Source organism: Micromys minutus (genome assembly GCF_963924665.1).
Source record: "Micromys minutus genome assembly, chromosome: 1".
NCBI classification, from domain to species: domain Eukaryota; kingdom Metazoa; phylum Chordata; class Mammalia; order Rodentia; family Muridae; genus Micromys; species Micromys minutus.
Window position 1 is genome coordinate 92,687,396 of NC_137969.1, and position 15,920 is coordinate 92,703,315.

At 46.1% G+C, this 15,920-nt stretch overlaps 1 protein-coding gene across 1 annotated transcript in view; it reads right to left on the reverse strand.

The window, feature by feature from the left end:
- AOPEP (aminopeptidase O (putative)) overlaps positions 1-15,920 on the reverse strand; it is a gene marked incomplete at its 5' end in the record, with an annotated part of 246,495 nt that overhangs the window by 18,294 nt on the left and 212,281 nt on the right. Inside the window, one exon of the mRNA XM_080931953.1 lies at positions 209-325. Within this exon, the coding sequence (XP_080788079.1) occupies positions 209-325 (117 nt within the window). The remainder of the gene's footprint in view (positions 1-208; positions 326-15,920) is intronic.

The window sequence follows — 15,920 nt, forward strand, 5'->3', positions numbered from 1 at the left end:
TCCAAATATTTCATGTTCAAAGTGACCACAGGAGACCCCTGGAAAAAGCTGGCACTGGTCTTAAGTGTCAGAAGGCTGATCACTTGTCGCTGGAAGCTCAGCCCTTGACTCCTAAAGCAAGCATACAACAGCCAGCAGCAGCTCTGAGGCTGAGGTTGCAGGGGGTTGTCTTCCCATCAGTGGGGGTACACAGTTTCAACCCTGTTACCTCTGCATCCTGCTCCTGGAGTTGGTACGTCTGCTGTAGACACTGCAGTGTCCGGGGGCTCAGGGTCTTCTGCTCTAGGAGTTGCTCCAAAAGCAAGATGATCTGGTCTGGAGAGAGCTGAGGACAAAAGGAACAGCCCTTAAAATGTCATGTAGGCAACAAGAAGTTAATACCAAAGTTCTGAGCAAGAAGCTCAGGCCAGGGAAACCCCGGCCTTCTTCATGTCTAAAGAATGAGAGAATGCCTGCTGACCTTCCTCACACATCAGGGTCATCTGCAGCCCTAAAGATTCCTATCCTGGGGTCTGGGGAAGCCGGTTCCCCTTGTTTATCATGTTGGGTATGTGCTTACAGAAGATTAAAATGGCACTTGTCTTAATGTCACAATGCCTCGTGATGGCCTTGTCTTTATGGCATGCATATGCCAAGAAAAGTTTCTGGCTACGAAAGGACTCGAGGGCATCCAACTTTAGGCAAATCCACAGGAGTTAACCAGGTGGAGGGAGGTTCAGATTTCTTTCTGAACCATGTAGGTAGGCCTACAAGGCACCTGCAGAACTCTGAAAAATAAATACAGTGTAACAACTGCCTTCCCTCACAGCCCCTCCCCTTCATGAGCAGTTTATAACCTGCTATGAGGTACCACAGGGCTGCAGACAAGCATAAAAGCACATACACCTAAGCACACAGTTACTCTCACTCCTGTTCCTAATTCCCAAATCAGTGTGACAGCAGCTAAGGGCAATGAGGGAGAAGTCTGCATGTGATACAAACATAAAGTGAGTGTGAACAGACAGCTGTGGTGCTAACCCAGTGCCTCCGGCCACCTCACCTCAACAGCAGAGTGGAGAGAAAACTAGAGATGCACCTGTACGGACTGAAAATGCTAACTAAGGTCAGGGTTTACAACTCTGTATGTGAACTCCACATTCTCTGCACTGGGCACCCCTCCAGCCCTGCCTATACCTAATAATTTTTCTAAGCAAACCAAATTTCTGGAAGCCAACACTAGGTGGGTGCCTGCGAAGACCATGATTTTAACTGCCAGTTTCAATTTCTCAAGAGACATTAACTTTTCAGCTTCTCTCCTCTTGCCTATGCTTTGTTCCAAGGCCACAAGCTAGACACCATCCTGCACAATGTCTTCCCTTGGGCCCTAAGTAAGGTCCCTTTACCTCAAGCCACCTCACTGCTCCTCTTGGCTTTGTTGTCGCAGTGGCTAAAATCACACATGTGACTAACGGGAGGATTCCTCCTGGCTTCAGTCACTGAACACAACTTCAGCTTAAAAGTCTGAGAACTGCTAATGTTGGAGCCCGAGAGGATCTACACCTGCGTGCTGTGCTGGCTTTCTCCCAAGCCCGGAGAGCTCACAACCCCACACTAACAGAATCAAAAGGATCATGGAAAGCCTTTGCTGTCACAAAATTGACGCAATGGAAACATTTAGAGCTAAGCCCCAGACTTAAGATGAAGGACTGAGATGGAAGGAAGGGCTAGAGGGGGGAGTGCATATGCACTCAAACCTTTAGGGCTGTTTCCTAAGTCTATCTGGCTCTAATTAGAAGGCAGGAAAGAGTGAGGGTACACACCCCTCCAAGGAATTCACCCATCTCCTTTCAGTAGGGTACAGACATCCTCCTGCAAGAGCAGGCTTGTTCAGAGGCAGGCAGGACAGAAGTCGCAGCAGCCGTGCTGAACATTCCTCCCTAATTCGGGGAGATCTGCGCTAGTCTGGTCTTTGTAGAATGGAGAAAGCCTCTGTTAGTAAACAACCTACAGCCACCTGGCTCTCCAATTCAGGGGAAAATGTAGTCCCTAAACAATGAAGGAAAACAAGTCAGTGGCCTAATGCTGTTTTCAGCCACATATAATAAAACTATCATTCATTCACAAGTAAATATTATATCTCGAAAAAGGATTACAGACTTGAAAAGAGGATGTGCTAAAGCAAAAATATTTTAACAGAGTGAACATCTCTTTGCAAAATACATATTTGCTCCCTGTCAAGCCACCCTACAGTGGAAAAGAAAGAACACAGGATAAATGCTGGAAAGATGACGGAAAGATCTCAAGTGCTTGCAAATGTGCTGGGAGGCACCGCTGTGCAGCCAGGAGTCCTGGCAGCTGGAGCAGGGAAATATCCCACTTCCAGTCACAGGGAAATCAAATGAACACTGGCATAACTTTGGGACTGACTGTGTGCTATCATAGAGGTAACAGATGGTGCTAGCCATACTGTGTCATTCATAAGCATCAGGGCCCAGGGAAGCCAGCAAGGGATACCAGCCTTGCTGTGAGACTCACAGCTCACACCCATTCAGCGGCAAAAGGAGAAAAAAAATTCCTTCTTTTCACAATGATCTATGTTATTATTTCCACACAGGGAACGAAACTCAAGACAAAAAAGTAAGATGTGAGCTACCCAAATCAGATGGGTGCTGGAAAACAACGACACAGGCCCGTAAAACATAACTCAAATGAGCACACAAAGCAAGACTAACAGGAAGTCAATCAAGTACAAATGTTACTAAGGACTGTGGAGGTCTGCATTCTTGCCATTAACATCGAAGATTCCGCAGTTGTCAATTTTGAAGAAATATGCAAAGGAAAAAAAGTTAACTTTGTTCGCTCTGTCCCATGGTTTAAAAATTGAGGAAAGTGGCAACAAGTCTGAACAGTTGTAAAGTTTCTTGGAGAGAAAATGTGAACTTTCCAACCCCCAACCCTGAGCCCAGTAAAAAGCTGCACAAAGACAACCAACCCCCCCCCCCTTCCAGGAGCCCCAGTGCCTCTCTAGGAGGCAGGGGTGGGAGTGGGTGGGTGGGGGCAGGGATGGATGTCACGCTGAGCTCCCTCCCAGAGGACAATCCACACAACTGCAGCCCCCACTTCCTCTCCCATTAGCACAACACAATGCAGAAGAGCAGGCTTACCCCCCAGATTAGGAATGCCACAGACTGACAAGTCTCACCAAGAGGCTTCCACAGGCACAAACATCAGGACGGCAGCTGGCGAGCCTTGAAGGCGGAGGGGAGCCCGTGAGCCCCTCCCTGGCCGCCCGGCTGGCGCACAGCAGCGACTGCGTGGGGAAGGAAGTCAGTGCGGCTCCAGACAGAGCGGGCCTGAGACTAATGCAGCCACAGACTGACAGTGGCGTGAGTTCTATTATTACCCCATTATCACTCTGGGATCTGAGCCGAAATGAAGCATGCTTCCTCCCTGGTGCCATTTCCTTTTATCCTGGCTGGAGACTAAAAGCGGATCAATGGGGCAATAATGTATGATGTCACTTCCATTATAGCAACAGCCTCCCCGCCTCTTTCAGCCTGTCTGAAACGCACAGAACGATCAATTCTTCCCAAAAATGGTTAAAAAATGCTTTGGGAGCATGCATCTTCCAGAAAAGCATTCTCTGCTATATTTGTCTATGTGACTTTGGCAGGAACTGTTTACACAGAACAAAACAGAAGAAATGGGGGAGGGAGAAAAATCTCAAATTCTCCTGTAGGCTGGAGACTTGCTGGCTGGAATTCAACCCAAACAGGGGCCAGGGCAGAATGCCGCTGACCTTTGAGAGTCACGAGCAGAAGGTGAAGGGTGACCTTTCATTTTATGAGACACTCTGAATCTGGAGGTTTTCTTGCCACCTCTTCCAGGGAACACAGCAGTACCCTGCAGGCCGTCCACCGCGGTCCACGGCCGCCTGCTACAGGCGAGGGACACAGGTGGACGGAAAGAAGACGGCACTGCTGAGACTTAAGACAAAACTCCACTGAGTTTTCACTTACAGGATTCTTGTCTGTAGCGTGAGGTAAGGATATCATGGAGAGAAGTTCCCCCAAACAAGAGCAGGAGCTTCTATTTCCTCAGGATCCAGAGAGAAACAGAGACGGGCCTGAGAAAGCCATGGTCTTCCCTGCCTGTCAGGCAGGGTAGGCGCGTCAAGCCTGCCTTCGTGGTGACGTCTGTGGGACCCCCAAACAGGACTGAGCGCCTTCCGAGCATTAGAAACTTAAAGAGAAACAGCTGCTGCTGGAGGCAGCAGGAAAACTTCTCCGAAAGGGTTTTTGTTTTAATCGGATTTTAAAGACCTGCCGACACCCAGGATAAGAAAGAACACTGAATGTGAATCTTGTTTGGATTATTTTGAGGGTAAACAAGGAGGTTGCTAGCAAAGGAAGGTTATAAGAGTGAAAATATCTTTTCTTCAACTATAGAAATGAACCAACAGGCGGGCAGTCTCTGCGGGTGAGTCACTTACTTTTGGTTACCAAGCGTCTTCAGAGCTGCACTTTGCCATAGCCACGGCAGCAGCAAGCATTCTCAGAATTCATGGTATGAGATATTTGAGACACGTTGCTAATAGCTTGAGATGATATGTGAACTTGTAAAGTCATCGTTTGATCACTGTGCCCCACAGGATGAAAGACCGTGAGAGCCGCCAAGAGCAGGTGGGAACTGAAGTAAGGCTGTGGCACAGATTCATGCTTCCAGGGGGAGAGCCCAACTCTCAAATGTGCGATAATTTGAGCCTTTGTTAGAAGTATCACCCATGCTTTGTGCGATGTGACGTAAAGCATATTCTGTGAACTGCACAACGCCAGAGCATCGGGCCAGCTGGATCCTACAACCACGTGTCAACTAATATTTTACGCCATTGTGTATTTCAGAAACTAAATCACTCTGAATGCTGAAATTTAAAATTTCCAAGGATTTACAAGAGACGTTTGAGGTTTTTGTGTCTGCCTGCCTAGAATGTGCCAGACCCATGGTGATGGGACAGAGGGGTACACTCCCACCACTTTATGCTTCTGGGAAGAAGTGATTCAAACAAGAAGTCCCAGAGTGCTTCAGGCCATCTTCCACCGTGCTGAAGGATTCCGGAAGCACAGCACTTTAGTGTATCAGGGAGCACTTCCAACTTCTTGTGTTCAGATTTTGATGACACTGACTTCTACATTATAAGCAGTGATATCCTAACTCTAAATTCTTGCTGTCCACCAATTCATCTCAATCTAAAGTACAGCACGGGAATAAACGCATTTCCATTATCAAGCCTTCTAAGCTAATTCTGAGCTAAAAGACAGTGTTGTAGCCACAGAAGGGGTATTACAGAGAAGGAGTAGGAGCTTCTGATACGCTGAGATGGTGAGAACTGGTACCAGTGGACAGAAGAGTTTGGTGTAGAGTGTAGAGAATGTCTGAATTTGGGTAAAATAGTCCTTTGTTTTTCTTTTTGAGACAGGTTCATGTAGCCGAGGCTAGCTTGAAACTTCTGGGTAACAAAGGGTAGATTACAGTGAACTTCTGATGTTCCTACTTCCACTTCTGGAGTTCTGAAATTACAAGCATGTGCCACTATATGAGGAATGTTTGGGCTCTGTGTGCACTCCTGTGCTTACGTGTGTGCATGCATGTATGTGCGTACTCCTGTGTTTGTGTGTACACAAATACATGCTAGGCAAGTACTCTACCAATTGAGCCATTTCCAGGACAATAAAATAAATCTCTAAAGACCTAGAAGGAAGTTAGTGAAGTTCCAGTCCAGTTTTGGGTGACCCACACACCCTTTCCTTTTTTTCTGCCTACATCTCAACCTGATGTATTTTCTTAATCCAGTTGTAAGCATGTCCTGATACATTACTGAAGGGATACAGATCTTATGTGGTTCAGGCTGCATCTGAGAATGAATTGCTGAGAAGGCAATTGGCAGCTTCTAAAATGCAGGCCCAGCTATGTGCCGCTCCCCTGACAGGGCAAACGGCGAAATCCCTATGTTCATGACCAAGGACAGTATTCGCTGGCTTCGGTACTTTCCCCCACAGGTCAGTGACCATCTTGTTAAATGGCAAACTTGCTTCTGTGTCAGGTGCTTGCTGTGTAAGCTGGTAAACAGAGTCCAACCTACAGATCCATATGGAAGACACAGGGCACAGGTGCCCGCTCATATGTTATGTATATACACACATAATTGGAAGAGAAAGATTTAAAAATGGAAGGATATTGTTTTCCAAATGTCTATAGATGCACACAAAGCTCTGGCATTTAAAGAAAGTTACCAAATATTGTCTGATTTTTTTTTCTCCATGAGAAAATATAGTTAACTATAAATTCACTAAATCCCAGAAAATTTTCTATTTCTCTTCCCACATCACTATGTCAAAGTGAGATAACCTGTGTGGCTTTATTATAAATGTGCTATTTTTAGTAAATAACTACTAAGCCAACACCGGATCCTTCTTGGCTGAGTTTGGTTCCGTCGACTCTGCCTCCGGTAAGAGCAGAAAGAACGGAAGCACCGTGTTTATAAGAGCTGCAATCACCCTGGAAGCCGTGCCTCCTCAGAATGAGTGTGAATGTGAGGGACAGCCCACCTCCTACAGAAAACACCATCGTCAAAGTTGTACCACAAAAGCTAGAATCCTCAAGTCTAAACAGGCCAAAGTACACATGGACACGACTCTATTTTAAAGTCTGTTGTGGGAGTGGGCATATTTAAGGGGATTTGTGGTAGATTGAAACCACAATCTACCTGTTCAATGTGCCCACTTACTACCAGATTTCATAGTCAGATGATTAAAATGAATCCAGTGTCCAACATGGCAAGAGGGAGTAACAGGGTGGCAGCGTCTGCAAGGAGAGCCAACGATAAACCATCTAATGGTGCAAATGAATTGAGAGCAGATGTTCAGAGCTGTGGGCAAAGGTTCAGAACAGAAGATCTGCTCTCTACAGCAGAACAGTTTCAAAGAATTAAAACCCAGGCGTTCTGACCTACAGGTTTTATCGGCACAGTACAGGCGACGCAGATGTCTCGGATGCAGTGCCGTGGACCAGGCTTAGTCAAGAAGAGGGTCCACTGGTGAAGAAACTAGACCAAAGAGCCTGGCCTCCAGGTTAAATTTGCTGATAAGGATTAAAATTCAGTGTACAGAACAAAGCCGCAAAAACATGCTTATAATGCAAGAGGGATGAGAAAGGCAACAGAAGCCCAGAGAAGTCACTGTTCTGAATGGTGCGCCTCGCACACTCAGGTGTGGGTAATCATTTTGAAACAGTTTCTAAATGAATTTCACTCTTAGCTGTTCATCAGAAGTCAAAAAAACAATGTCCCCTCACCCCAGACTCTGGCCTTTCTTCTTCACAGGGGAAGGAGCTGTACAACGTAAGTATTTTTCTGGCCAGATTTTATTTTCTAATGTTCTGTCTTTCTCACTGAATCTAAACTACCCACAGGTTCTGACCAATTTGCCAGTTGGTTCCTTCTGTATCATTAATATACGTACAGCCAACCACACAACGACAAACAGCAGGGTGTTAGGAAAGGGGGCCAAGTCTTATTCGTCAAGTACGCAGTTGCCCCTGAATAAAATGCTTGTTAGGTGCCACTCTCCAAATGCTACTCAGTGTGGCAGCCTCACTATAGAGTAATCTAAGGTGTGTGAGGCAGGGGAGTCATGCTTGACCCCATCTTTGACACCCGTAGGATTCCAGCGTGAGCATTTTATGCCCCAGATCAACTCTGAAAAATTCAAGAATACTCATGCAAAGAAAGAAATAAACAACTTCAGGAGGAAAAACAAAAACAAACAAACAAACCAGAGAATGTGGCTTTGGGCCTTTAGGCTGCATATTCGTGTTTTGCAGACCTAAAGGGTATGAAGGCTGTATTGGGCCAGCATTTGGTATAAGGGAGAAGCTGCTGTTTGCAGATGTGCATGCACCATATGGGACGAGAACCTCACCAAGTCTCCCTATCCAAAGCCATGCTTCACACACACAGTGACCAAGCAAGTCATAAACAAACACTGGCAAAAGTACAGAAGGCACCCCCTGTACAGGAAGCCTAAGAATGGCCCCCAGGTGTGAGCTCCAGGCGGGGCAGGTATGGCCTGCAACCACAAAGCCCAGGCTAGGAAAGTCAGGAAGCGTTTGTGCTGCTGTGGAATGCACAATCCATAGTGAGGTGTGGGTCTAAGGCTAGGTGGCACGTACGCTAGTGACCCCAAGACAGCTGCTGCTTAAGATCACAAGGGCACCAAGTCACTGCTAAAGATTTCACAAAGATAAAGCTCGGCTTCTGGTCAGTGTCTCACTTTGCATAGGTACAATGTGCCCATTTAGAAAAGTCCCCACTAATTCCGACGAAGTGCTAATGCATCCGAAGTGTTCTATTTTACCTCCAGTAGAAAACGCAGTAGAGACCTTCCTTCTCCCTCAGAGCCTAATGGATCTGTATGAATTATCTTGGAACTTACCAATTTTTGTTCTTTTTTTAAAGAGGAAGAAATAAAACGGAGTTTCATTCTTAAGAAATTTTTTTCTATGTAATTAAATTACATAAACTGAGTTTTTAAGAGAGAAACTTTAAGAACAAAGCACCATGACACATATTCCCGTTTCTTACCATCACTCTGCTGTTAACACGCCAACTGAAACCGTCTTTACTCCAGTCAGGCAGGACTCTAGTGAATCATGAATCAGTACACCACAGCCCGCCCCCGAAACGCGTGCAACTTCAAAGTGTCAACGAAAACAAACAAAACTCACAATAACCTGAGGAAAAAGGTGACTGCAGATCCCTCACAGTTAGATTAAAATCACTCACTTTACCGCCACAGTCTGAGAACCACTTCCCCGCTCATTTCCAGCTTAGCTTCTTAACTCAGACCTTAGAGAGGAATAACCACGGCCGAGGCAGCAGAAATACGATGAACACACTGTGCACCGCGGGACAGTGCAAACAAATGCCGCCAAAGTCATGGGAGGGTGCGGCCTCTGCTCCGCTCTGGGCTCCCATCTGAGCAGAGCTGTCTAGAACCTCAACTTAACCTGTTGAGCATTCCCAGACAAAGCCAGAACAAGCTACCTTGTCGCTGTTTCCCCCGCCAGAGTGTCCTCCAAGCTCTCCCCCGCCGCAGGGCAGGGTGTCTCTTTGCGGATCTTTTCTCCAGGACCAGCCAGAAACTATAATCCCGTAGCCCTGGAATGCACTCCAAGTAGAAACGCCCTCATCCCGAAGCCCTGGAACGCACTCCAAGGAGAAACGCCCTCCTCAAGGGAGAACAAAGCAGCAAAGTTCCGAACCCGGTGCAGAGGCAGCCAAGGTAGCCGCGGCCTCCTTACCTTGACCAGCACCTGCGTGCACAGGCTGATAAGGGCCGCTAGCCCCGCCCCCTCCGCGCTAGCCAATCCACAAGGCCGCCCCGCCTCCCGCAATTCCCCTAATTAGACATTCGCCTCCCACCCGGCACTTACACAAGACACAGACCAGTCCCAGTACAGCCTGTGATTCAAATGGGAACAAAGGCGGGCTTAGCATGGCACTTTTCCTTCAATGAGCCCCCCTCATTACACTGGGCTTAACCTCCAGCAAAGCAGAGTCCTATGAACACTTCCGTGAAGATCTTTCCAACTATAACAGGGATGAAAAAGCAACGGTTGAAAAACAGTCTGTTTTCCCCAGGAGCAAACCGCTCCTGGGTCACCTGGAAGCAACTTGCTGGACTAGGAGGGAGGGCAGAAGAGGAAGAAGCTGCCCAGCTGGTTTCTAGTAAACAATCTGCATAATTGCTAATTAGAAGGGTGGGGGCGGGGGCGACTGCCGACCTCTCACAGCCAACTATTAAGAACAGTTAGTTATCTGAAAGAGAAAGGGATGCCACCTGCTCTGAGGAGGAACACTCCAGGACACACCACTGGCAGTTTGGTCAGGCGGATAGATCCCAACAACAGAACCACTCCACCACTGTCCCTAGCGCTGCTTCTTCCAACGCGATTACTACCACGTACTAGGATGGAGAAGCCGGCATTTGGAAATACGTCTCCTCAGAGGCTCTGCCAGAGCCATACTGATACAGAGTAGTATGCTTGCAGCTACCATCATACTGAACATGGGGACCCCAATGGAGGAACTAGAGAAAGGACTGAAGGAGCTGGAAGGGTTTGTAACTCCATGGGAAGAACAACAATATCAACCAACCAAACCCTCCAGAGCTCCCAGGGACTAAAACACCAACTAAAGAGTACACATGGAGGGACCCGTGGCTCCAGCCCCATATGTAGCAGAGGATGGAATTGTCTCGGGATCAATAGGAGGAGAAGCCTTGGTCCTGTGAAGGCTTGTTTCCCCAGTGTAGGGAAATGCCAGGGTGAGGATGTGGGAGTGGGAGCATCTTCATGGAAGCAAGGAGAGGAGGGGATGGAGATGGGAGTGGAGAGTATAACATTTGAAATGTAAATACATAAAATATTTAATAAAAAAGATTTAAAAAAAAGAAAATAAGTCGCAAACAAAACCATAAGGATTTCCCCTAAACAAGCAAAATGCATCTGGCAGAATCCCATTTACAATTTTAAGTATTAAAATTTCATTCCAGTTTTAGCTGCTGAGTGGAGTTTCAGAGACTAGAGCCATACCCATAAAATATGCTTAGAAAAATACGGCATCACATGAAAGCCGCCTGATACACGCTACCTGCCGTCTTGGTTTGATCTAAGTCATCAATATCCGTTTATAACTGTCCCCAAGCTTAAAGGAAACATTTGTGAGAAGTGTTTTTATTTTATTTTCAAGGAGGAAAAAATAAAAACCTTGACCTTAAACAACGCAGCAAAAATACATAATATCAGTCTTTCAGTGTGACCTGCCTACAGTAGACTTTAACATTTTAAGATCTTACTTAATTACGGTTTCCGTCTCATTCCAGGCTTTCATTGGGGTATATTCCAGTTTCAGATGAGGGGTCCATAGTCTAACAGCCCAAGACTATGAAAAACTAAGACAGCATTTTTCTCTTCTTCCGAAACACCATTGTGTTTAGTGGCTAAGCAGAATTTAAAGTGTAATGGTAGCAGTTCATTTTAAGTGTTTTTAAAAGATGCAAGCAAGCAAACAGAAAAACCAAAAACATAAAAGTCATTTCTAAATTAGACAGTATAAAGAAATCGTTAAGACAAATGCAAACCAAAGTCAGCGTATCTAACTCAGCTCAAAGCTTTAATACCAAAACCACAGCCTGGGAAATAAAAACACAGAAGGAACCTCCCATCACCTGCTCTCTAGGCCAGACAGACAGTAAACAACTAAGTCAGGGAGACCACCCCTTTAGAGAAAAAGTTCCCCCAAACTCATCTTTTCCAAATTCTTCAGTCAAGATTTAGAAATCAAGGTTTTGGCTAAATCTCCTTTTGTGCAAGACAGAATGCTTTTCTTTATTAAGAATGTTAACGTTTTAAATAACAAGGATCATGAAAAAACATAGTTCCTCAAAGTAGTTTTCAGTTTGAAAAAGCAAGTGATATAGACACACAACAAATAGGAAAGGACGGGAAGCTCTGCTGAACTCCCCAGGATGTTCCTGTAAAGGTTAACCTTAAGCAGCCCTGCCCCAATGCTCAGGGTTTAATTTTAAAAGCAAAAATCTGTTGGAGATTGAACTCTCACTGTATTAGAGTAAGCTTCCGGTCGGGTCCCTAGGGCAGTCTCAGGGTAGTGCAGGAGCATTTCAACAGTCTTAGTGTTATCTGTTCAAGCTATTTTAAAAAGTAATTTTTACTTCCATTGATGGAAGTCAAACCCGAGGCATTGGTCCCTGTAACTTTTAAATGTTTTATAAAAACGGTCCGGGACCTCCCCTCACAGGTCCGACTCTCTCTCTCTCTCTCTCTCTCTCTCTCTCTCTGTCTCTCTCTCTCTGTCTGTCTGTCTGTCTCTCTCTCTCTCTCTCTCTCTCTCTCTCTCTCTCTCTCTCTCTCTCTCTCCCTCCCTCTCTCTCCCTCTCTCTCTCTCTCTCTCTCTCTCTCTCTCTCTCTCTGTCTCTCTCTCTCTCTCTCCCTCCCTCTCTCTCCCTCTCTCTCTCTCTCTCTCTCTCTCTCTCTCTCTCTCTCTCTCTCTCTCTCTCTCTCTCTCTCAGTGATCCAGCTAGAGAAGGACTTGGCTGTGGTGCTGAGCATCACAGTAGGAGCACCTCAAACAGAGCCTTCGGGGATCAGTTCCGCGCGCCCAGCCCTGCCTCTGGACCCTGCCGGACCGCACTGACGCTGCACTGACACTGACCACTCACTGATCAGGGAACTGGATTGAGGCAAAACCCAACGTTCAAACGTAGGTCCGACAACCTGCCTTTGTGGGTCTGAAGACCCACTTTGCTTCTAGGTGTGCGTGCACAATGGCCCAGCCTCCCTCTCTCGCACAGCCACACTCTTGGATGTGAGCGGCAAGCAGCACCTTTAAGCCAGGTACCTTCCCCTTTCCAGCCTCCCTGGGGGCCGCACCCCCAGGTGTTTGCTAGAGCGTGACTCCAGAATCACGCAGAAAAGGAAGGCCCTTAGCAGTCTACCCGGCAGGGCACAAGTCTGGCTTTCTGGGTTTCATTCTCAGTCGTTTCAGTCGGCAGCTCTCCGATTTCATCAGCTAAGAACTATCCTGTGACAATTGCATCTGCTGGGATTTCCTGAGCTCCAGAAAACCTGGGATGTCTTCTCTCTCGCCCAGCGCAGTGTAGAAGTAATGTGAATTGTCTCTAGTAGGATCAAGGTTTCCATCTTGGCCCATTAGCAGATATTCTTAGCAACTAAATGATGAAAAGTGAAAATGGTCCAACTTGAAAGAGAAAACTCAAAGACACTGCACTTACAAACCTACACCATTAATTTCACAGCCATTACAGGCAAATGTCATGTCTATTTCAGGGGTGGCATTTCTTCTATTTCAGGGGAGTCTGGTGACAGGTTAACGAACGCATCTCCCCCATGTGCAAATGAAGACTTTTCCTCACAGCTCAGAGGCTGCCCCATGGCCCCAGGAGCCACTTTGTGGCCAGGGACAATGTTACCCAAGGCCTGTAAAGAGATGACTTAGAAGGGAAAGCAAAACCACTTAATATATAAGCACGTGTACTCAGCGGTCTCAGCCACTGAAAGGTTCAAAGATGGGAACTTGAACGAAGGCTTGCATGTTTAAAAAAAACAAAAAAACAAAACAGTATTGTAATGGAGCTTTCCCCCCTCCCCCAAAAGTGTTAAAAAATATATATACTGCAGAAAATATACAAGACAATTACTCACTAATCAATACAACTATCATTAGATTGCTCTTTTGAGCAGGAAGACCAGTTTCTCTTAGCCAAAATTATAAAGTACTTACATGTCACTTAAAATTTCTTTACTGAGTAGCTATCATGTTAGACACAAATCTGACAGGTTAGGTAGCAAGGTAGAGATCCCTATTACATTAACAAGGCCTTTTCTCCGACTTGTTTACATGTGTGTGTGCACATACATTACTTTTTCTGGCACAAAGTCTTCTCTGATCCTAGACACTGTCTGCCAGCATCAGCCGTACAGGTTTTCCAACTCACTGCCTTTTTTTTTTTTTTCCCACAGATGCTTCACTGTGGTGGCCAGCAAGATGACAACCTGAAAATGCTATGATTCTCTGAGGTAAAGAGGCAATGAAGTCAGAGACAGAATTAAAACTGCACATCAACTAACCTTGCTGATTAGAGCAGAGTATCCTCAACTATCAAGGAAGCCCAACCAAGCTGCCTTTGAAGACAGAGGAAGAGGTGGAGGCTCAAAGAAATCCATGAAAGCTGTAAGAAGCAAGGAAGCAGCTCCATCCTGCCTCAGCTCAAAGGAAAGCAGTCCCACCCAGGGTCCATTAACGTACAGAGGATTTCTTGGACTTTTGACTTCCTGATATATTGTAACTCAATGCCTTAAACTGCTAATTGTGTGGTGCTTTGGTACAGCAGCCTTAAGAAACTGATACATCTAAGTCCCTCTATTGCCAATACCAACCTTAGCTTCTGGCTCAACACAGGAAGAAAAGGATAAAGAAGAATGTCCTTCATTCCCAGCTGGATCTGACTCCAGACTCCTATAAGGGAGCTTTCTTGCATGCATGAGCTTTATAGGTGACTTCAGACTCAGTTCTAGTAGCCAAAAACTTGGCTGGAGCTGAGAGGTGGGAGAGGGGAGGTCTGCTGCTCAACAGAGCACCACAACCAGGCACAGGGCGTTAACCTAACAGGCCAAACATGAAACAGAGCGCCACCGGCAACTGTGTCTTGATCAAATCTAGGAGTTAATCAGTAACATAACCCCACCACCTTTTTTCATGGCTTTAATTATTACAGCCAGTAAGAAATATTCAGCAGTCTCTGTTTAGTGATGTTTTATTTACCCCTAAAGGCAGAAGTCTTCATTAAATGCAGAAGAGCTGAGTTCAATTCAACACATATGGTGAGCTCACAGCCTGGTGGCTGCCTTTTCCTTAAGTGTCTCCTCCCCAACCCAATCACCCGCAAGGAACCCAGATACTTAATATACAATCGCCACTTAGCAACACCAAACCTCATGTCACTACTTATTTTCCGGAGTTTTATTTTTCAGTAATTTCCCTCATGCTTTGTTTTGCCAGCACAGATCACAGCTCTGGCTCATGCATATACATGTGCATGTTAAACCTGGCCTAAATTTGGGAGGAGCTCAGGTTCTGGGTTTAAAGTGACAAAATATCAAGGGAGCAAAAGGAATGGGAGAATGGTGGCCCCCAACGTTTTCTGCAGCCCACGTGGCCATAAGTTGGTGCCCATCCATGTTGTACAGTGTGGCAGTGCTGACATGGTGTCTGCCGGTTCCTGTTTTTATCTCCTGCCAAAGGGAAATGCCTACTTCCAGGTAAATGCTTCAATAATCGAATTGGAGGGTGGGTTTTATTTCTTTGTTGTTAGATTAATATTCCAGCTCTGACCCACACTTACAACACTGGTTCATGGAGCTGATAAGACAGTGGAAGACCCTACACAAGGGAGGCTAAGGGAAAGGGTGGTAGTTGGGGGTGGGGCAACCAGTGTGTCTCAGACACAAAGATGGCAGATGCCTTATTTCTTACCTTAGGAGTCATAATCCGAGCAGCTGGTGTGGCTGGGGGGGCAAATGCTGGAAGCTGAGGAGTATTTTATCCTCAGATCCCGGAGCTCTGCCAAAACAAATTCAACTTAGTGCCCCCCCATAGGTGATGTGTGTGTGTGTGTGTGTGTGTGTGTGTGTGTGCGCGCGCCAGACTTTTTGAAGAGCAAAACTCCAATAACACAGAGTAGTCTGGTGGATCCCAGGCAAAGCCCCTGTGATATTCTATTAAATGTTTTTAGTTCATAGATACACAGCCACAGGTAGTGTTACAGTTGCCAAGAGTTGTTGAGTAAGTTCTGCCATTATGCATTTTGTTGCTCTAGTCAGTTTTGGGTATGAGCTTGTGCTCAGATTTACAATGTGTACAAATTGCCTAGAAAGCAAAGCCCCATATTCACAGCCTGGTGCAGGCTAAGCTGCAGCCAAGTAGAAATCAGCAGGCTCCCTACTATATAGTAAAGGGTGTGGGGTGGGGACAACATTCCCATCCACCTCATTATTCCTGTGTGATGCTACCTAGTTTTCAAGGGAGTTGGTGTAACTGGAGAGAAGTGAGAACCTTTCCAGGTCTTTCCTGAATGTACTTTACTCTTTAGGAAATCCATGTTTTTTTTGATGTGACTTTGTTGTGGCAGACACATGCTCACACGGCAAGTATCTATGGACAGACAGGAAGACAGAAGGTTTGACACCCAGAAGCCCCTCCCACATCGGACAGCTTTCATCTCTAGTCCTGTGAAGTTCAAACATGTCTCAGGTGTTCTCCTACTGTGTCTCTGACTCATGGTTAC